The 22,565-nt window shown below is 37.1% G+C and overlaps 1 protein-coding gene across 3 annotated transcripts; it reads right to left on the minus strand.

The window, feature by feature from the left end:
* Positions 1–7,169: 7,169 nt before the first annotated feature.
* anxa5b (annexin A5b) lies at positions 7,170–21,222 on the minus strand. 3 transcript variants are annotated; one of them, XM_053619265.1, is made up of 13 exons: positions 21,130–21,222; positions 20,904–20,947; positions 15,931–16,015; positions 15,084–15,178; positions 12,575–12,688; positions 12,156–12,246; positions 11,944–12,023; positions 11,704–11,754; positions 11,091–11,184; positions 10,328–10,423; positions 10,097–10,155; positions 7,717–7,851; positions 7,170–7,582 (listed from the first exon to the last, which is right to left on the minus strand). In XM_053619265.1, exons 2-13 carry the CDS (start codon positions 20,904–20,906, stop codon positions 7,520–7,522), a joined length of 966 nt encoding a protein of 321 aa, XP_053475240.1. In that variant the 5' UTR covers positions 20,907–20,947; positions 21,130–21,222; the 3' UTR covers positions 7,170–7,519. The 3 variants fall into 3 exon arrangements, with proteins under 3 accessions (XP_053475240.1, XP_053475242.1, XP_053475241.1); XM_053619267.1 differs by having other exon boundaries at positions 7,717–7,839; positions 21,130–21,184; XM_053619266.1 differs by lacking the exons at positions 20,904–20,947; positions 21,130–21,222 and adding an exon at positions 16,216–16,312.
* Positions 21,223–22,565: the final 1,343 nt, after the last annotated feature.

Consider the following 22,565-nt stretch of genomic DNA (forward strand, 5'->3'; position numbering starts at 1 on the left):
TAGAGCCTTCTGATAAGAATCTGTTATCTGCAGTCACTAGCACGAGGAGGCGGTAAGCAAACCATTAAACCATCAAACTGTGTGTGTGTGTGTTGTGTGACATCGGGTGTGGCTCACCTAATTCCTTTTTGATTTCCGTCTTGCGGGCCGTCGCCTTATTCACATAATAAGGAACACACTAACACACACCTTTCTCAAAGGCGTTCGAGCACTCAGGTGCAGCACATGTGTATGACATGATGATTTTCTAAAAGCCTTGACATAAGGATGAAGTCAACTTTTCATCAAAAAATTAAATAAATAAATGTGATGACAAAATTGTAGTTGTAGATAATTGCAGCAAATTTAATTAGGCCAAATTAAGTATTTTTAAAAGAGTTGCCATGGGCAACTCAACTGAGCAATCAATGGAGGAGCATGAAGTTTCTCAACAGAAAAATACCTAAAATGATAAATATGCTATGGCTCAGAAATTGTGTGGAAATTAACCCATTGTATTTAATTAATCATTCACATCCTTTCCTGCTCCAGATAACTAAATGAAATTACATTTGAAATACATTTCTGAGGTATGTACATCAAGGACTAGTAGGATTGAACTTGTATATTATTATCATTTTAAGTCTCTTTGTTGCAACTTGCATGTGTGTAATGGAAGAAGGCCATTTCACCACACCTTTATTTTACAATGGAGTCCACCTGGAATTTTTGAATGGGCACATAAGTTTTAAACAGATAAAAAATACAAATCCCCTGTTATAAAACCCAACCACACAAAACTTGATGGATTGCAAAGATTTTAGTCAATTTCATCCAAATTTCCTGCTATTTAATGATTCGATTTTTAACGCAACTTGTCTGCACGTCCTTACAAATGAAACAATGTTGGTTTTAAATACAGCTAAGATTTCGATGTCAGTTAAAACAGATTATTTTTACCATTCTAGGTCAGGGAATATAAAATAATAAATTAGAAAGAGAATAAGAGCTGAGATTTTATAAAGTGTATTTAATGGTAGTCAGTGTTTAATAAAAAATACATATTTACACTTATATACAATTCAATTCAGTTTTATTTGCATAGTGCTTTTTACAACGGTCATTGTCTTAAAGCAGCTTTACAGAAAGACATAAACACAGGATACAATTACTGATTACAATTATGATTATAATACAATTATCAGCTTCATTACTGAAAATATTTCAGTTGAATTTTTATACCAAGGAGCATTTGCATTAACACAAAATTGCGTCATTTATATATAAAGGAGGAAGTGGAATATAATGAGAAACTGGATAGTTTAGGCATAAAACATTAATGCAGGCTTTACTAATACCATGCTGACATGCAAAAAATAATATGAATTATGTTGATAATAATAATATGAATATTATGACCATGGCTGCAGTATTATCAATAATTTCAGCTTGTTTCAGTGCTTAATAGCAAGCGTACTAAAATATGATCACCACTGTACATTCACTAATGTCTGGTAAAGATAGTTTACAAGCTTTTTTTTTCATTCATTCATTCATTTTCAGTAAACACTTTATCCTGGTCAGGGTCGCGGTGGATCCGGAGTCTGGACGTGAGGTGAGAAAAATAATAAACCCAACACTTAGGGGTAATTTAGTGTAGCCAATTCGTCTAGCGGTATGTTTTGGGGAGGTGGGAGGAAACTGAAGAACCCAGAGGATCAAACATACATATCAAACCCACTAACTCTGGTGCCAAAGCTCCTGGTGCATCACCATGCCACCCCCATATAAAAGTTTGGTTTAGCAGAGATGTTTAACAGGTACTTATCTGCTTCTACACTTTCTTGGTTATACCTGTTGTTTGCTGAAAGTTTCTCATGAACTAAAATTCCAGGTTGTTTAAACTCTTCGAGCGATAGGTTTACATGCACATCAAAATCCGGTCTATATTCGGGTTGCAGCCGTATTCTGAATACGATTTTTATATGCGTACAGGCATCAGAATATTCATGTATACATGGTTGTTGTAAGTACGCCTGAGTTGCCATTCTTAAATACCTAGTCTACAGCTAAGCATCTGTTATACCCACAATTCCTTGCAGACTGAGCATGCGCATATATCTCCTTTCAGTGGGTTTTCTGAACAAGGTGTTTACATGCAACAAATTTCCAATTAAAAGAGGCATATTCCAGGGTTGGGAATCAGGATATTGTCTTAATTTCAATCTGCCAATCGGATTACGATGTTTACACAACTCAATACTAAATCGAATATTGCCAAATTCCGATTAATATCGGAAAATTGTTGTACATGTTGAGTGTGCCCTGCGATGGATTGGCACCCTGTCCAGGGTGTACCCCGCCTTGTGCCCGATGCGCCTTGGGATAGGCTCCAGGTTTCCCCGTGACCCTGAAGGAAGGATAAGTGGTATAGAAGATGGATGGATGGATGGATGGATGCTGTACATGTAAGCATAGCCATTTACAGATATTGTGTAATCCACAAATGGCAAAAGCGAGCAAGAGGTGCACAGGTGTGATTCGACTGTTAAGGAACTATTTGTTTTTCCTCCAATCTTGCTGCAGTTCCAACTTGTCTACACCCCCTGTTTATCGTGTGCACCTGTGTTTAGTCGTCTCAGTTGTGTCTCATTCCGATGTCTCCCCAGAATCCGATTTTCCTCCCATTCTGGTGTGCGTAAATCTTTGTCTCATCCACCCATAAGACTTTCTACTTGTTAAGAACTTTTTAGTACACTGTAATCTAGCTTTTCTGTTCTTGAGACTTACCAATTGTTTCTTATGCTAAAAACTTCTGCACATGTCACTCACTGCCTGCTGTTGTGGATGGTCCTAGAAGGATACCCTAAAGATTTGCACCTCCCAAAAACAGTTTATGTGCAAGCCTCACCCTTGATTTAGTGGATAATCTCATCTGGATACTGTAGATTTGTACATAAGAGCTGCTGCTGTAATCATAAAGACTGTCCTGCGCTCAATCCAAGATACTTCTTCACAACAGGACCATATTCACACACTCATTCATGCCTAGGGGGAATTTATCTTAGTCAATGCACATACCTGTATATTTTTTGGGAGGTGGGAGGAAACTGGAGAAACTGTAGGAAATTCACATAAACATTGGGGGAACGTGCGAAACTCCATGTAGACAGTAACCCGAGGCGAACGCCACATTCATAGAGTCCACTCTAGACACGTTGTTAGCATTCTTGTACATCGAGTGTGCTCAGCCATTCCAGGGCACTATGTACACACTTATTCACAAATATGGACACTATAGCATTGCCAATCTGCATGTTTTAGGACAGAGGGAGGTAGCTGGAGAATCCAGCGGAACCCGTGTGAACCCAATGCGACACTCCACACAAACAATAACCTGAGCTCAGGATCAATCTATGGACCTTGGCGCTGTGAGGCAGCAATGCTACCCATTGTACCACTGTGCTCTAACAATGAATAAAACCCATAGTACACTAACTAGTGTGTGTTGGAAAATACATGTCTATTTATATAGCAATTTCTTGTATTTTCTATATCTTAATAACTGCAGTTATTTATTCTGTCATAGTGCACGCATGTTCATGTGTGTATCTATTACCATTCTTTCAGTCTCAGGATCATGTTTGTACATGTGATCTTCACATGGGCTTCCAAGCAAAACATCAAAGGCAGCACTTCTAAGAAGGGGAGTGTGTGGAGACAGATACATTCCTCTGAGTCACTCACACACACAATACTCTAAGGGTAATATTTGCTTGGTATTTACAATGAATCCATTACATCAATAGTTGACCTTTAAATGGGATCAGCCCATTGACAAATTCAAGACAACTTACATTTGCTCGCACAAGAGATGACAAGCATCATGGACTCGAAATTCTTATTCTTACCGTTACAGAGATAATTAAACACGGTGAGGTGTTCTCCTAGACACACCCACCCACTAACACACACACACGTCGAAGAAGGCATGTGTATGGTTTGGGAAGTAGGGAGTTTCAGTTACATTATTCTGTTGTGTGGCTTGAGGTGGCCTGACATTCCCACCCCTTAAAAGAAACACTCTGATTGGTCGAGCCCATCCCTGCACACCACCCACACTTAATGGTCAAACATCTGCCCCATTGTTGTCCATACTTGCTGAGGGGTACATGTCTATATACACTCATGGAACTAGGTCAAGAAGAGCTTCCGAGAAAGAACATTCATAAAAAAACATTCAAGCATGGTCTCAAACAAGCACAAATTCTTGAGCGAAGGCAAATTGTCTCTATTAAATGATTTTAATAGACAAACTTTATAACATTCCTGTGCAGCTGTTCAGCCTACATATGACCGCATCTATAATCCTTTGACATTTAAGGAACAGGTAATTTTATAATCCTCTGACATTCAAGGAACAGGTCATATTAATCTAAAATAACATTCATTGAAAAAACAACAACAAAAAAAAAACAGGTACAGAGAGGGATCACTTCACTACTCTTGGTTCAGTTTGTTTCTTTAAAAATCTAGCTAGCTATTTAATTTAATGCTAATGGGGATATGGTAATCCAGGCAACGTTGAATTAATTAGCTACATTTGGGCATTTGCTGCAATATGAATAATAATGCTTGTTACTTCATATTCCATACAGACAGTAACACAAGCTCAGGATCGAACCGCGAACACTCAACAGAGCTGTGATACTCAACATCTAACCGAATCACTCCTGATCACACTTTTAACTTAACCAGCTAGGTAATCAATAACAATACCAAAAAAAAAAAATGCAACAAGCTACCTAGCTTTATATGTGTTGGTAAAATTTTCATTCAAGAATAAAAGTCTTCATTTTTTTTTCTTCACATTTTACATTTAAAAGTAGTTTACAAAAAACGTTATTCAAAAAACAGAATTTATTGCCATGTCAGTTGCTCATAAATATTGATAAACAATAGATGCTTGAAAGGCTTCTGTTCATCGTTAGAAAAGGATGTGGTGTGATCCTGTTGTTCTCCAGACAGGTCCATGCAAGCTGAGCTGCACACACCTACGTAGTTCTACACTAATAATACAGAGTCTGGTTCCTGATGGATACAATAGTTTGGGCATTATGATTTGTTTGATTAAAAATGAATGGTGAACTGGTTTTGTAAAAAAGGGGAAACTGGGGTGTAGCATTTTGTTGTGCTACAGCACAGAAGTGGCTAGGAAAAGGTACATTATATATATATATATATATAAGTTAATGCCAAGCTACTAAAAATGCAGTTAAGCTACTAGCATTAATTGTAGTAAAAAATAAAGCATAGATTCTCAACCTTGTTGTCATGACTGCGTGTATCCATATGGCTATAATTCATTACAAAACATCTTCTGTGAAACACTTCAGAACCCAATGTTAGGTCACGCTTGCTTAAAGTATGTTCTGATATATATATATATATAAAAAATTGTCATTTATCAGCAATAATCATTAAATTCATACCCTTTTTATTTCCAATCCATTATTTGACTCTTTTAAGTACAATAGAGGGTTGCATAGTGGTGGTAGCATTACCATCTCACAGCTCCAAAGACCCCGGTTTGATTCTGAGCTCAGGTGCTCTGTTGTGGTCTTCCTGTGTCCGTATAAGTTTCCTCTGGGTTCCCTGGTTTCCTTCGACTTCCCAAAAACATGCCAGTAGGAGGATTGTCTATTCTAAATTATCAAAAGGCGTAAATATGTATGTATTAGGGGTGTAATCCAACGTCTGTGTCCGTATCTCTTTTGTACTCCAAATATCATATCTGTATCTGCATACCGATTTAAACCCGAAGTGGGTGTGGCCTAAACCAGAAGATTTTAAAATTAAATATGAACCCTACTTTTATGCTCCCAAAAATACTGGAAAAACAGAAGCACAGAGGTAGAAATGCCAGCACTGTCTGTGTATTCGAGCTCTGACAGTTCCTCATCACTCCAGTTAATCCATAACTGGTCTCCACTAGACACAGGATTGTTGATACACTTTATCTGGTACTCTCACGCCATCTACTGATGTGATGAAATGCACACAATGAAATAGAAAGTCATCATAATATATTTGACTTAATTTTGACTTACTGTGTCATATTTTGATCGTATGTTTTTTACCTCCGAGAGACCCAAGTGAGAGCAGTAGCTTGCATTCTTGTGTAGGACCCTTGAAATAGGCCTTTCCATATCAACTTCACAAGTCTGACCTCAAATCATGTCTCTGAGAGGTCTATTTCTCCTATGTACTTTATGCAGAAGTAATATGCAGAATGTGCAGAATATCGTATCATTCATATGCAGAATGTCATACCAAACTCATTTTAATTCGATGTTGACCAGATTCCTTCAGAACTATTGTGTGCATGCATACTGTAACATAAAATAATAATAATAATAATAATAATAATAATAATAGTAGTAAATATGGCCACAAGCAGTGATTATTGGGGTCCAAGCACCATAGCATTCATGCAATATTGCTAACATTATCAGTGTTTATTATTCAAAATTCCTAATTATTTCAGAAGGACTTGCAAAGTCATCCAAAAGTGAACAGACTTTCAAAGGTGAACAGATCAATTCTGCAAAAGGGACAAAAACAGGGTTTGGAAGTCTGATGCTCTATGCCGTGAGCTTCAGGAAACATTAAGGATAATGTAAGCTTCTGGGCTTTTGGCTGGGGTCAAAATAGTATTAAATGATCAATGTACAGCTGAAAAAACAACACATATTTTCAAGGTTGTGATTTGGACAGAAGTCAAACAGGTTCTCTGCGGTTACCATCTGGATTTGTGGAACAATGCAATTGTAAAAAGGGATGAATTTCATCAGCATGTGAAGCTTGAGCCCATGACTTTTCTGATTGGAATGGACACAAAATCATTAGTTTCGTCCTTGTTTTTCTTAAAAATATAATAATTATAATAAATATAAATTTTAAAAATTAAATTTTTTTGTAGCTTGAAAAAAAAACAACAAAAAAAAAGTTCAACTCAATTTGTGAGTGATTATTTGAAAGGACGGGCATTTATGTGTCTTTAATTACTAATTTACTTCACAAATAAATCATCACTTGTCTCAGAAACTATTAGTTTGAAAACATTAAGGACATCAACAGTTTATTTCACCTAACCCAAAGGGAAAAAAAGGATGTTTCCCCACTTCATACCATTTTTATAATGCCCATAACATTTATTTATTAAAGCAGTATAAAGAAATCACATAGCAATATTTATCCACTTCATTGAACTTTTGGTTTTGTAGCACCATGACTGAGACCTGCTTTTTATTTACTTTCTTTTACAAAATTTTGGACCAATACACAATTACAAGCATGTAATAGCATGCAAGAGAAAAAAAAAAACTGTGATATTAAAACCGACTTCATTATTATGAATTATCAATGTAATGAGTTACTGAGCATCACTATTAGTAACATGTACAACGAAAAATATATTTTCAGCAATTTGTTAAGTGTGAAATTGCCAGAATATCGAAGTGTAGATCCAGGAGCGGATTTAGGCATCATCACCGCCACACAACACAAGCAGGGTTTTAGAATAATCACCAGAAGTATCACCCTGTAATAAAGAGTAACAAGAGCAAGGGAAATATATTGTTTATATGCACTGGTGTATTGCAATTTAAACAAGATCTCTTAATATCACATGAAAAACTGTAGTTTGTTTTTTTTTTTTAGACAAAAAATACATACCTTAATCATTTTGTACAGAGACGTGGCAAACATCCTTCTGAACTCTGCACGTATATCCAGCATGTCGATTTCACTGCGGGACACCATGATCTCGATCAGCGTCTTATCGTCAGTCCCTGCGCCCTGTGGACACGGCTGATTTGCATCAGCAACATGCTTAAAACTTGTTGCTTGTTAAGGAGGTATATATGTTGAAATATCAACAATATATACACACAATTCCTTTCCTTAGGTGGCTATTTGGAATCAAAATCTAAAAATTTAGATAGATTTTTTTACTAGGAAAAAAAAAAGATCAGTCTGATAGGTCAGACTTAACAGGACTAATAAAGGAGGTCTGGCTGTTTTCCTCTTTCACTTCTGCAGTTTTAAGAATGTTTGAATCAAACCCTGTTGTGTTTACCACACTGGTGCGTTTCGTTTGGGAAGAACACAGGATTTGCGCTCGGCCCATTTCTTCACGCCCTTCACCACATCAGACCGAACAGAAACTACCAAAAGTAGTGATATCACTCCGAGTCAGGTTGGGTTAACAGACAAATAGGAGGGAGACCGTTTGAAGAAAACCTGCGTCAATGAAGCATAGAATTTCAGCACCGCACACAGCGTATGAGCATTCATATACTGACACTCCACGTAGGGCCGTATTCAGAGCTGCCGACTTACGCAGACAGAGTTACTCATATTAAGAGTGGATTTACAGATATTAACGTTACTTGCGTGCAGTTTCCAAGGTTACGGGATTATTTTTGAGTAGAAGTGTGCAAGACGAGATTTTCAAGAGGGTCTTTAAACACAAGCACTTGTCTTTAAGCTGAGGGGGGGGGAAATCGAAGGGATAGAAAATGCAGACTGAAGAAGGCAGTTTACATTCATTTTTTCCTTTGTCGTGAAATGTTCGTAATATGTTCTAAAAATTGAAATAAAGATTAATACGATGATATATGAATGAGAAGAGATTATATATATATATATATATATATATATATATATATATATATATATATATATATATATATATATATATATATAGGACATCTAGAAATCTAGTATATTGCTGCACGAACAGTCCTAGTTTAATTATCACATTATGTCACTGAAAATTTGGTTTCATTTCAATCATATGGCTTCCACATTCATTATTCAACGTCTTATCAAATAGCACTTGATCCAGCACATTCTTTTATTTTGCATCTTTTTTTGTTAACATTAATAATTTTATCTAAAACAAATGACTCGGGTCATTTTGAGAAAGGCATGTCCTACATTAAGATGCTGCCTCCTCAGATGTCCAAAAACCACACATTTCAGCGTAACATGGTGTATTACATCAAACTGTCAGCCAATGGCAATAGACTTAAATACTGCTACTTCCTCGGGCAGTGGTGGCTCAGTGGTTTTAGGCTCTGGGTTACTGATGAGAAGGTCAGGAGTTCAAGCCCCAGCACTGCCAAGCTACCACTGTTGGGCCCTTGAGCAAGGCCCTTAACCCTCAACTGCTCCGTTGTATAAATGAGACTGACGTAAGTCACTCTGGATAAAAGCGTCTGCCAAATGCTGTAAATGTAAATGCTCGAGCCAATATCGTGCAACAAAATTCTCATCAGTCGCGCCTCGGTTTTTGGCAAACTCTGAATACGGCCCATAGAGTGTATGGCCTGACTGATATAGTGATTTTTCCAAACAAAATCTGATAATATTAAGACAGCACAATTATACTGGAAAATTTAAGTCATTCAAATAGTTTTGTTTTTTGTTTTTTTTTTAAAAACAACTTATCTAATTTTTTCAAGCCATATAGCTTTTTAAATACTATATTATTATTGGTAATATAATGTATGGTAAGAAAATATTTACATCAGTCGGGCCATAATAGAGAGTGTATATCCCAGATGGAATTGCTAAAAAGAAGACATCGTCAAGTTAACTTGAGACCATCAGAAAGAAAAAGAAAAAAAAAGTGAGGGCTGTTTCTGAAAAAGAAATCTTTCATGAAGCTACGAGTAACCATATAAAGTCCCAAATAACGATTCAGTTATTCAACTTAAAGCACATTTAAGATTCAGTATTCTGTAACAACACTGAAAGGAACAGGAAAGGAATAGTTAGAAGAGTGAGGATTGTATGTCTGGATCGAACAACCAGTCTTGGGAGGTTAAGGGGTTAAGGTAGAATATGTTAGCAAATCATTTATATAATGCATATATTTGTATGCCCAGAATGCATTACTCCCTACAGTCCCTCATGCACTGAAACTACACCGTATAAACACCTTAAAATATCAAGGACTTTAGCGTTTGTTATATTTCCTAAAATGGTTGATGTAGTAATAGTTATCTGAGCATGAATTTCAGCATTTGGGATAAAGCCAGACTTTTACCTTCATTGCTTTATGCAGACAGTCAGCTAAATAGGTAGGAACACTTCTGGCACACGTTACTGTAAGAGAGAAGAAATGCAAAAGAGAGAGCGAAAGTAAACAATATGAGACATGAGAGAGAAGGAGTAAGGGAGAAGAGAAGGAAGAGAGTATTTTACTATGTGAACTAATAGTTTTCAATGGTGTGTGTGTGTGTGTGTGTGTGTGTGTGTGTGTGTGTGTGTGTCTTACCCACAGCCAGCAGCACTTCTTGCAGGTGTCCAGAGGTTTCTCTTTTAATACTCTCTTCGATCTGAAATCCAGACAGCTTCATATACTCAGCAAACACTGCAAAAATGCAACACAATCCAGTGCTCAATGAGGAGGACAGAACAAGACCTAGCTACAGTGCCCTCCATTAATATTGGCACCCTTGGTGAATATGAGCTAAGAAGGCTGTTTAAAAAAAAAAAAAAAAAAAAAAAGGTCTTTATTGTTTAACCTTTTGATCTTTGGTTCAAAAAATCCACAGAAATGCTCTCATGGATATCAAACAATTGAAAACAAAACACAGGTTTATTTAAAAAATAATAATAATAATTCTGTGTTAAATATAGGTGTGCAAGAATTATTGGTACCCTTTTAGTCAATACTTTGTGCTACCTCCCTTTGCCAAGATAACAGCTCTGAATCTTCTCCTATAATACCTGATGAGGTTGGAAAATACATCTTAACAAAAGATCAACTAACTGTCAAAACAAAACAAAGACAGTTGGTGAGCACGGCCCCATATATTACCCCACGGAAACAGGACATGATCGAGCCAACTACAGAGTTCATAAGGACTACGAGCTATTTAAAACCAGTGTATTTTTTGGTAATGATGTAAAATTTTCCCCACATGTGTCGTTGAGAGTAAAAATGTTCTCATGGGAATGACTTTTCTTTGTATGCGGGTTAATTTTTATAAAGGATGTTAATAATCCGAGAGAGAGAGAGAGAGAGAGAACTATACCTCTCCTAAGATGTTCAGCACTGCGGTTCCCCAAAATAGTCACAAATTGTTCTTCATCTGTACCAAATTTCTTTTCTCCTGCTTCAAAGAGGGTCTGCATGCACACACACACACACACACGCACGCACGCACACACGCACACACACACACACACACATTAAAACTTAAGAGAGATCTGGTGTGACCACTGCTTTAGACTAATGCTACCTCATTTTTATGGAAGATATACTGGTAAAGATCATTCAAATAAATAAATAAATAAATTTAAAGAAAGAAAAGAAAACTTGTGTTTTTGTTATATTTTTCAATAATTGCATTGGTGTTGCTCTTTAAAATAAAGTAACATTGATGGTGGCTAAAACAAGAAACACTCAGAGTGAACAAGTCTGTCAAGAGGTGTTTTTCTAAACTCTACAGAAAATCAACTACTGTACTGTGTAGCTCTTTTGGCATCATTCTAAAAGAGATCAGTAGGGGGCACTATAACACTAACTGCAAATTGCTGAAGTACATGAACATTCATCTGCTACATCTGGACCACTAGGTGGCAGTACTTTCCATTCTGTTATAGTTTTATTTCGTCTTATTTTGCTAGTCTAACATACATCCATACCTTCGCATCGGTCTGTACCAAGGCCTCTTGTACACCCTGCTGTCTGCTTGCCTACAACCAAAACAGTTCTCATTAAAACAATAACTATTATACACACTTATACCATTCCCCATATTGACATAATGCAATCATTACTTTATTATTTAAAAAAGAATTACACATTATTCTCTCTCTCTCTCTCACACACACACACACACACACACACACACACACACATGTTCTGCTGACTAGTAACATTACCTGCAGCAAAATGACCAGCATCTGCCTGAAGGCTCCATCAGTGTCACCAGTCACATCATCCTCCAGGCTTTTACCATACTCTGTAACACACACACATACACACAATTATCATCTAGTAACCAACCCGAACCCTGATCCTTAAACCAATTATACAAATAATCAGCACTACAATCTGTAACCCATACAAAAGTAAAAACCCCAGATTCTCATACCCTGCTTGTAGGCCTTATTGATCTCTTGAATCTCATTGCAAGTTCTTGAAGCCAGGATGTGAATCAAAACCTTTTCAGATGTTCCAGCACCCTGAGGAAAAAAAAAAAACAACGACAATTCTTCAGACTGAGCTGGGTATATCCACCCATTTTCCATACCACTTATCCTACACATGTTCACGGGGAATCCGGAGCCTATCCCAGGGGACTTAGGACGCAAGGTGGGGGACACCCTGGACGGGGTACCAACCCATCGCAGGGCACAATCACACACAATGGGCAGTTTGGAAAAGCCAACCAGCCTACAGAGCATGTCTTTGGACTGGGGGAGGAAACCAGAGTAACAGGAGGAGCTGGGTATGTGTACATTGATAGAATGACATATAAGTGTGTGTGTGTGTGTGGGGGAGTGTGTATACCTTAATGGCATGCTTCAGGCACTTCACATCATACATTGTAGGCGTCTCCAACAGTGCTAGAAGCAAAGTCTCAAACTTCCCTGTCAGCTCTGATTTCAGTTCCTGCATCAAGTCCTAGAGAGAGAGAGAGAGAGAGAGAGAGAGAGAGAGAGAGAGAGAGAGAGAGAGAGAGAGGGTGGGGGTCTGAAATTACTACTTTCTTTCAAAAAAAGACCTGGTGGATTCACAGATTACAGGTATAAATGGAACGAGGAAGTTAGATAAGAGGACGAAGCTGACAGGAGAAATAAGGACAATCTCTGCTTCCTGAATGACTCTCTAAAGTTAGTTATAATTTTAAACCAAGCTTCTGTATTCAAAACTCATCTGAATTGTTTGTAAATAACTCCATAAAGCAATTCACAAGCAGAAATGAATCAAATATCAACTGCTGTATGAATGTTACACTTTCACTCATAACATTTCCATCATCTGAGATCTCACACATGCTGTGCTCTACGTGTCTTCATTTATCACTCAGTGGAAGGTCTCAACATGCGTGCACAAGAAGTTATCCAGTGATGTGCCCCTGCCGGTTATCCAGGGTTCATAGACTCACAATTGCATACTTAATTATTACAGTGAGTTACAGTGTGAGCCAAAATTAAATCCTACAAACCTCTAAAAAAAAATCAACCTACTCCTTAGAATTCATTCTTGAACCTTATATATCACTTACTTCCTGGTCAAAATATCTGTCGACAAGTAGCTATGAACTTTGCTGTGTCGTTTGTATCACAGTCAACGCGAGATAAATGATTAATAGAATAAAATACATGTTGCATCGTCATGTTTGGTGGGTTTAAAAATGTTTTGTCGGTTTTTACATCATCATGGCAGTTTGTAGCTCAATAAGTGTTTGATACAAGTTTTTACAAAAACACCCAGACGTTTAAGGGTTAATTCTGTGGCGTGAAAGAGCTGGATCAGGAATGACAAATTCCCTTCCTTGTGCCCAACAATGAAAAACTGTTCCTTATTGCTTTATATGACCTTAATCATTAGGGTTGGTTAACCATGAATCAATAGAACATGGGTCTGTTTATACACAGTATTTAATTAAGAATTAATAATTCACAAACTCAAATTACTCACACATATTATCTATTAAACTACTAAGAGATAAAAACCCATACAGACGTTATCCTTTCCTGTTGTAATCAACTGTGAAAAAAGGCTTCTGTTTTTAATTTATCTCAGGTTCTCTACTCATTTACTCCTCATCTTCCAACCTGTGTTTGCACTCTCTTACAGTTCGCTAATCTTTTTTTTTTTACAACGGAATCATTTATAGACCTTTACTGGCTCATCACTGTGATTATCAGCAGACACAATCTAGACTTTCTCACAGATTGATCATTTTGTTAAAAATTAAAAATCTAATCTAAAAATTGGATTGAAGAAGGGAAAAAGTACAAGGACAAATATCAAGGGAAAGAGCAGAATATTAAAAAAACAAAAAAAAAACAAGAGTAATGAGTAACAATGAGAGAGAGAAGGAAGGAACATATTTTTGAAAGTTATATGGTGGGGGTGTGTGTGTGTGTATATGTATATATATATATATATATATATATATATATATATATATATATATATGAGGGCTGGACAAAGTCAATGTAAAGATTTAAAGACTTAAGCATGGGGCAGCGTGATTCCTGTCCCCATGGGCCTCTGTTAGCGCTTGCTGCAGTTCCCAGTTTTGTCCACTAGGTGCAATAATAATTCAATGGAAGCTATGTTGGGCAGCATGATCAACAGCAACAATTGTTTTTAAACCGTTGGCCACTCATTTGTATTGTCCAGTGTGCCCCACTGGATGAGACACCACTGTCCCACACATTTTGGTTAATATCAGTCTTCTTACTTAGCTTTCAAGGTCTACACAGTTCAGAAATGACTGAACAAGCTGCATTTTTGCCACTCCTTTTACATCTCTTTGAGCTTTCCAATTACATTTCTCCAAGTCACATTCTCTGCAAAAGCGTGTCTTTGTTAAGGACAGATGTTTTACTTGTCTGACTCTAAATAAAGCTCGTGGAAACATGGCTGAGCTGTATGTCTGAAGCAATCCCTCACTGCTGGGTCACATCATTGTTCACATGTTTGCTTTAACTGTTTGCTTTAACATGACTGATGGTCACTATACCCCATGAGTGAATGAACAAAGGGAAAGACACAACGAATGTAGGAATAAAGCTTGATCATTGGCACTAGAGTGACTTGGAATAAACATTTCTGAATTTCTAAGTATTTTTTTGAAGAATTTTTTTTTTAAATACTAAAATACTTATATATTTATAATCTTTTTTTAATATTATATTTTTAACTGACTTACATAGTTCACTTACTTTTCCGAATAACTGTATGTAATTGTGGTACGTTTATATAGTTATACTACAAGTTGGGAAACCAATTAAAAATATGAACTTTTTATTTTATTAATAATTTAAAATGTATAAGTCTTTACCTTGCCGTGCAGGGTCTTGAAGGCGGCTTTGATCTGCTGCCGCTGAGCGTTACTACGAGCCGTCAGTAGATTCAGAATGGCTGCTTCATCGGTGCCTGAGCACACAAGTAACAAATATTGCATTTCATTTCTTCACCTGTACCCAACCTTGCATAAGTATTCACCCCCAGGAACTTTCCCACTTTTTGTAGTAATACTGTACAACCTGGAAGTAACTGGGATGAGACATCATTAATCATATAATTCATTATTTAATCGCAATATTGGAAAACTCATTTAGATTGCTCAATAATTTAGAAATGATGTACACAATGTGGAATTGTTCATGGGAGGTGAATACTAATGCAAGGCAACGTACATATTGCTGGTTGGAAGCAACAGTTATTTCCATAAAGCGTGATGGAAAATGGTTGCACCTGTGTGATAGTATTATTCATATATTTATCCTTTCCAGCCATCCATCCAGCACAAATCAATCACTCATTCCACTACACTATTTATGGTAACACTATATAACACTTAAGATAATCTTCAACTATGTTTGTACTTATATCCCCAATTCAGACGAAACCAGTGGACTCCAGTCAATCTGTTTGTATCCTATGATCTACTCCTGTGTAACCTTCACATTTTGAATTCTATTTACTTTTCTCATTCATTTTGTGCCTCAAGACTGATTCAGACTGTTAGAATACTCAAATGTATTTTACTCACGTTGGTGTTACACTCAGAAGCGTCTAAAACCGCCTGATATTAATGATTTGATTTCTGGCATTGTGCTCTGTTGACTTATGAGCACTGAAACGCTCTTCAAAAACTATGTGTGGCTGTGTGCACGGTGACTAACCAAATCCTTTCATAGCCTTGTAAAGAGCCTCGGCATCAGCGTTGGCGTTGAATCCGCTCTGAGCCTTGATGGTTCCTCTTCCAGCCTGGGCAGAGGGGGAAAAAAAAAATGTAAACATACATTTATTTTTCAGTGTTTCTTCTCTGGAGTTTAAAACTGTAGCTCTTCACTACAATCTTATAGATTACTGTAAAGCTAAAAAAAAAAAAAAAATGAAATAAAACAGTTTTAAAGAATCTACAAATAAAGTTAACACATTAATAATATGCATCACCAACTCTATACCATTTTGCCTTTTTGTGCTGCCTGTCCGTTTAAAAACTAATGCAGGTCAGCTGAGTAGTTTTCCACAAGGAATTTTTGACTGAGCAACTAATGTGTGGGACGAGGGGGAAAAAAGTAAGAGAGAGAGAGAGAGAGAGAGCGAGAGAGCGAGGGGCGGGGATGAACTGGGTTTATGAGTCAGACACTGGCTAAGACAGAAATGAAATCTTATGCAATAGTACACGAGCTTAAAAGCCCATGAAGCTTTTAAATACTGTCATTCTCATATTATTTTCAAGTATACACTCTCACACTTATTAGTAAATGAGTTTGCAAAGAATCCTTTACGAATCATTAACATTTACCGAGCACATGCCATTATTACTATTGGAATAGCTAGGCGTATACATTTTGTGTATCATACATATACAACCCAATTAATGTGGTTTTCAGAACCTACATCATAGAGTTTACTGACGTACTGTACTACTAAATATTCAAATATTTGGATTGGGACAATGTTGGAATCTGTTTTATAACACACTTGTTACTTTTCTTCTTCAGACGTTTTTCAAAACTATGCCGAAATGTGGCATTTAAAAAGTACGCTACCCTGTATTCAAAACCTTTAGCATATTTTAAAATCCACCGCACCAGTATAGAAGTATATGATTATCTATAGCGGTGCATCTTAACATTAATAATTTGACAACTTCACACTTCCTAAGTAAAGTAGAGTAGGCCATTATATTGATCTACAGTCCCAGCCTTAATATGAGTCATAAGAGTTACTCTTACAGTCCATGTGATGTGTGCAAACGTACAACCCACAACTGTCACAAGCCTCTTGACAGAAGGAAGTAAGGACGACAGGGACTGGAGATGTTGCGCCATCTTCTTAAATCCCATCCCTTACAATTCACTTTGGTTAAAAAGAGTGCCATTTAACTCAACAAGAGCAGACCAGCGACTGCATACAAGTTACAATTATTTCTGATCACTTTTACTTTTGCTTCCCCTCAGATGTTGTTATGATGGTGTGGGACTTCCTCTTTGGCCTTACAATTAAGATAACAAGTCAGAATAACAAGATACAGAAGTCTGTCAGAGGTAGAGCTTTGTGTTCTTCGTTTTCAAGTTTATATAATCTCAGCATGCCCTGATGTTGGAGTTTCATATCACGACAAATATTAGTCAATCAAATCAGCACTGACACAAGAATACATCAAATGTCTAGCTCTAGGTCTGTGCAGAAATGTTATATCAATGGTACTGCAATACTGGCTTTTGTAATACTGATGTGCCACATGAGTAATCAGTGAGCATCATCTAGGCCATGTCACATGAGGGCTTTTTTTTCTTCCTTTTTTTTAACTATTTAATAACTAGCAGTGTAATGTTCCTGTTTCTCTAACGGCTAGTATTTTATCCATATTATGCAGGTTTACTGTTCAGTTCTATTTGTGCGTGTGTTTGTGCGAGACTAAAAGTGTTTCGTAAATAACCACATGAGTAGGACCTGTACTTAATTACGTACACGCCCACACACGCATGCAAGCAGTAACTTGGTGACAACCAAGTTGTCATGATACGTTTTCCACAACACACACACACACACACACACACACACACACATACACATATTATCCTTGTAAGGACCTTCCACTGACTCAATTATTAATACAGTTACATAATGATGTGCCTGAACCTTAACCTCTGTAACCAAAAGGAAATGTTTGGACTCTTGAAGTGTTTTAAATAAAAGCAGCAGTTTTTGTAATTTAAATAAAAAAAGGGGGGGGGGCAGTTTAGCTTGTCCCTATAGCAAATGTCCCCATTACATCAAAACTGTCAGGTACTCCTATCCTTGTGGAGACATTTGGTCCTCACCAACATGCACAAGCACAGAGCTGTTAAAGGAGTCGCCAGTGATACAAGTGCTACAGAGCTAAGCATTTGCAACTTAACTACAAACAGGTACAGGTATGGTCACATGGGTGGTACGGGATGGCAGCTGCCACCTTTGAAATAAGTCTTGCCGCCCCAAATGCAACTCCAACCTCAAGTCACATCTCTGACAGATCTATTACTACTGAACAATTCGTATAGGTAGAACTACTTAAGTCCACCTCACGTTGATTTCAGCCATTGTTGTAGCGTTAGAGGTATACAACTGTGAAGCTAATACTTCATAGTAATCTGATATTCTGCAATCTGTTCTATTGCCATGCTATTCAATCTCTCTGAATAATTAATCTTGATCAAACCCAAAACATTGACAGAGCTGGAAAATTAATGGATTATGTCTTTTGCCGTGGGGTTAAATACAGTGTGGCAGGAACATCTGACTAAACACACTAATAATACATTATTATAAAAGTACACCACTGTGGGGTTTCTGGTTAAAAGCTGGGCTTCAAGATTTCAGGTGGAATACGTTTAGGACAGGATGATTCATTTTCAATTGCGACCTCGAAACTTCATGAATCAGACTTTTCTGGAACGAGTTTGTATTAAATATGCACCAAAATAGCATCATGTAAATGAAGAATTTTAATGTGACATTGTCTTGCAGCATTAAATACTGTGTTCGGGTTTGTCTGGAAGTTCTGGCTCTCATAATATGCTTAAACGAGTCGAATCTTCAGTTCCTGTTGTGCCTGCTTGTACAAATCCAAATCCAAAACAACAGCATTCCTGTCTGATCAAGGCATGATGGGTAGAAAAACTTAGTCTTTTAGAACTGAGGACAATAGCACAGATTTCATCACTTCAGACACCCCAGAGTCATGGCTCAAATGCCACTGGCTTTATTAGCTCAATAAACAGTCTTTGCTATTAATTTGAAGATTATATAAACATTATTTGTTATGCATGAACAAATCTGTAAGAAGTCAATATATCTTTTTTTAATATGGCATGCTCACTTGCACTTGAACGCGGTTTTAGCGTTCACATACTGTACATGTACACATACAGTACAAATACTGTACGTACCATGGTGAAATCAGAACTATCACTAACCTGCCTTTAATAACTCAACACATCATATAGTGCTGCATGTGAAATGTGCATGAGTGACATTGCCAGTTGTTTTGCTCATCAAGAAAACATCCACAAATCTCGCAACAATTTTAAGGATCAACATCCAATGCTTGCATCAGACAAAAACAGTCTCAGACAAGCAAACATAGACAGATACAAATGAGCTCGCTTCTTTCAGCGCTGTTCTCATATCAAACTCTTCCTGCCTGTGAGAACGCAAGCATTATGTTTACAGTCCAGGATCCATGGTCGTTTAATTTGTTTGAAAGGGATTATTAATGTTTATCAAGGTTTGTGCATGCATCTATGCAAACACAACTCCACCCTTGAAACCACAGCAGATGGAAGTGATATTTGAGAGAGAGAGAGAGAGAGAGAGAGAGGAAAAACCCGCCCTGCTAGGAGTGCACACATGCAGTATGAGTCATCAGCGTCTGAAGAAGAAAAGATTGGAAAACTTTTCTCTACATCTCAGCTCATATTTTACTACAACCAAGACCTCTTTTCCACTCTCTGGATACTTTAGATGACTAAGTTTTCCCACTAAAGTAAAGCTCCTATATCGTCATGTGTCTGGTCAACTTTTTCAAAGTTCAAAGTAAAAAAAAAAAAAAAAAAGTATTACATTTTATTTGCATAGCACATTTAGCACTTGTTAAAATTGTCACAAAACAGCTTTACAGAAATCCGGAAAAACTCCCTGAGGCGAAACCAGACTCAAAAGGGAACCAGTCCACTTATGGGATTATAAATCATTTCTCTTCCACAACTGTTCACTATAGAGTCAAACAGTAGGCCTTAGTACGTGTGTCGAAATGTTCGATATGAGCAGATTGTCAATCAGAGGCCTGGGTTGAGCACAGCACAGTCTTTGTGATTACAGCAGCAGTTGTTAGTTACAAATCTACAGTATCCTGGTGTTAATATCCAGTGAATCAAGGAGGAAAATGAATGTTTGTGGAAATCTTCAAGGATATCCATCTCGGCTCACCCACGACAGCCAAGAGTGAGTCACAAGTGACCAAAAAGGGAACCTTTAAAAGCTTAAAATATTATTTTGGCAACCAGATTTAACCTCACATTATGCTTAATAACATGTCATATAAAGACACTTTGGTAAGCTGATGGACCAAATTACACACACGATCTAACCTGAGAGACTGCTGGCTGACAGACAGAAGACAAATTTGACGGTAAGAATGAAAGAAGTGAGAAAACAGACTTGTAGGATTAAAAAAAAAAAAAAATGTCACACTCATGGGAGTGTACAATGATTGTGTGCTGAATTGGAATGTACAGGCATCGCCCTTTCTTAACTGTCAAACCAGCATGGTGGGATGTTTGAGCTGCATTTGACAAGCACCAGGTTCTGAACAAATAGTGGTTGTGAAGAATCTCAGTAATGAACTCAAAAGTGCAATCATTTACCTACACTTTCTATATGATTTTGAACAAAAAGTGCAAAAAGTGTTTAAAATACTGCATAAGAGCAAAGAACCAATGTTGTTACAGTGACAATAGGAACTCTAAAAAAAAAAAAAAGAAAAGAAGAAGAAAGAACAGTATGTAAGGTAATTCAGGAGCAGCCAATTCAATCATTAAAAGCATTACTTCTCTTTGTGCAGTGGGATAATACAAGCAAAACATCACTATTTTTGACTCACCATGGTTTTGTTTTTTTTTTGGATTTCTGCTTGACAAGTCAGCTCTAAGAGGGGGGAAAAAGTGCATAATGAATTAAATAATTGTGTCAAATGACACACATTGAAAGACAGCCACGTCATAATGATCCTAACAACAGGTAAAGGCTCACCTGCACGACTTATCACAATAGTTCAAGAACGTGTTACAGAACAGAATAGAAAGTAGATTGAAAATAAATATACTTACCAAAAGAAGTTTCCCGTGCTGCAGGAGAGAGAGTGAGAGTGAAGGCAGGAGAAGAGGAAAAGCTCTTTAAACAGAGCCGCACCCTGTTCACTCCACGAGTTGCTGGGGATTATGGGTAGTGTAGTTTTTGCTGAAAGGCAACCTGTAGTTCTAAAACTCTCTGAGAGTCGGATGGAATCATGGAATAATGCAAACCAAGATGTTACAGATAAGACATTTGTAAAACAATAAAAAAAAATGTTTTTCATGAATGTTAACCTATATAATATTCCCCTCCTCTTTTGTGATGCTCTCTGATTATTTCTGAGACCTGTGTGCTGAAATTAAAATTGATGCATCTAAAGGTGACCACCACATATTAATGGCTTCATCTCTATATTAAAAGATCTTATTTAGAGATTGTGCTTTTCTGAGGTAACTTACTTTCAAATTTTTGTTTCAGTGACCCCTGAGACTTACGAGGGCTTAAGCAGGACATCCTGATTGTCTACAAACAATGATTAATAACTAGCAAAGTGAGTTCCTTAGCACAGTTCACAAATCTGCATTAGTAGATCAGGTATACCCAGATCCACTCCTCAGATGTCATCTCCAAATTCATTGTGGCGTAGGTGACCTAACTTGTTTAACTAGGCTTTAGATGCATCTGAGTTTCACAGCTCAGTGCTTTACAATTAGAGCTGGAATCCATCTGTAACTTTTAGAAAAGTACAACTCGTTTTCATTTTACACTGGCTGGATTAAGTATTCAACTTCCATTAACTTTTTTAAATTTTATATTGTGTACTGTTTCATACAATTGTAAAACTTAGGATTGTATACATAGTCCCCCCTGATACCATTAAATTAGTTCTGGTGCAACAAGTTGCCATCAGAATTCACATAAATAGTCCACCTTGGTGCAATTAAAGTCTCACATGGTCTCAGTATAACATACCAAGTAGCTACCAAAAAAAAAAAGTGTGAGACCTTTTTTTGTGTTTTAATGTATCAATAAGGGTTTGGTTATAAAATAAAACCCCAATCCCATTTGGAGTTTGCAAAAAGGCATGTTGGAAAAAAGTTCTCAACACCATCCACACAGTGAATCATGATGTTGGTGGCCTCATGTTGTGAGGATGCTTTTCATCAGCAGAGACTTGGAAACTGGTCAGGGATGACAGCAAAATGGAGAAGAAGCATACTGACAAAGCCAACCTGAAGGTCTTTGAATGGCTCAGACCTCAATCCAGTTGAGAATCTATGGCAAGACTTGCAAGCAAATTGCTGTTTGCCAACCATCCCATCCAATCCAAAGAACTTCTGCAATTTTGCAAAAAAGTATGAATATAGCTACATCTTATAGCTAAGATGTTAGTGAAGTTTCAGGTAGTTAGGTCAGTACAACTACAATGGCAGCTCATTTAACAATGAATGGGAGCTTTATGAATTTATTC

Source organism: Ictalurus furcatus, chromosome 29, assembly GCF_023375685.1.
Source record: "Ictalurus furcatus strain D&B chromosome 29, Billie_1.0, whole genome shotgun sequence".
Lineage (NCBI taxonomy): Eukaryota > Metazoa > Chordata > Actinopteri > Siluriformes > Ictaluridae > Ictalurus > Ictalurus furcatus.

Excerpts from the sequence above, each read along its gene's own strand:
- anxa5b (XM_053619265.1), bottom strand. Across the intron at positions 12,024-12,155 it reads CAATAAGGCCTACAAGCAGG|AGTATGGTAAAAGCCTGGAG; the intron begins GTATGAGAATCT and ends TGTGTGTTACAG. Across the intron at positions 11,185-11,703 it reads TGGTACAGACCGATGCGAAG|ACCCTCTTTGAAGCAGGAGA; the intron begins GTATGGATGTAT and ends GTGTGCATGCAG.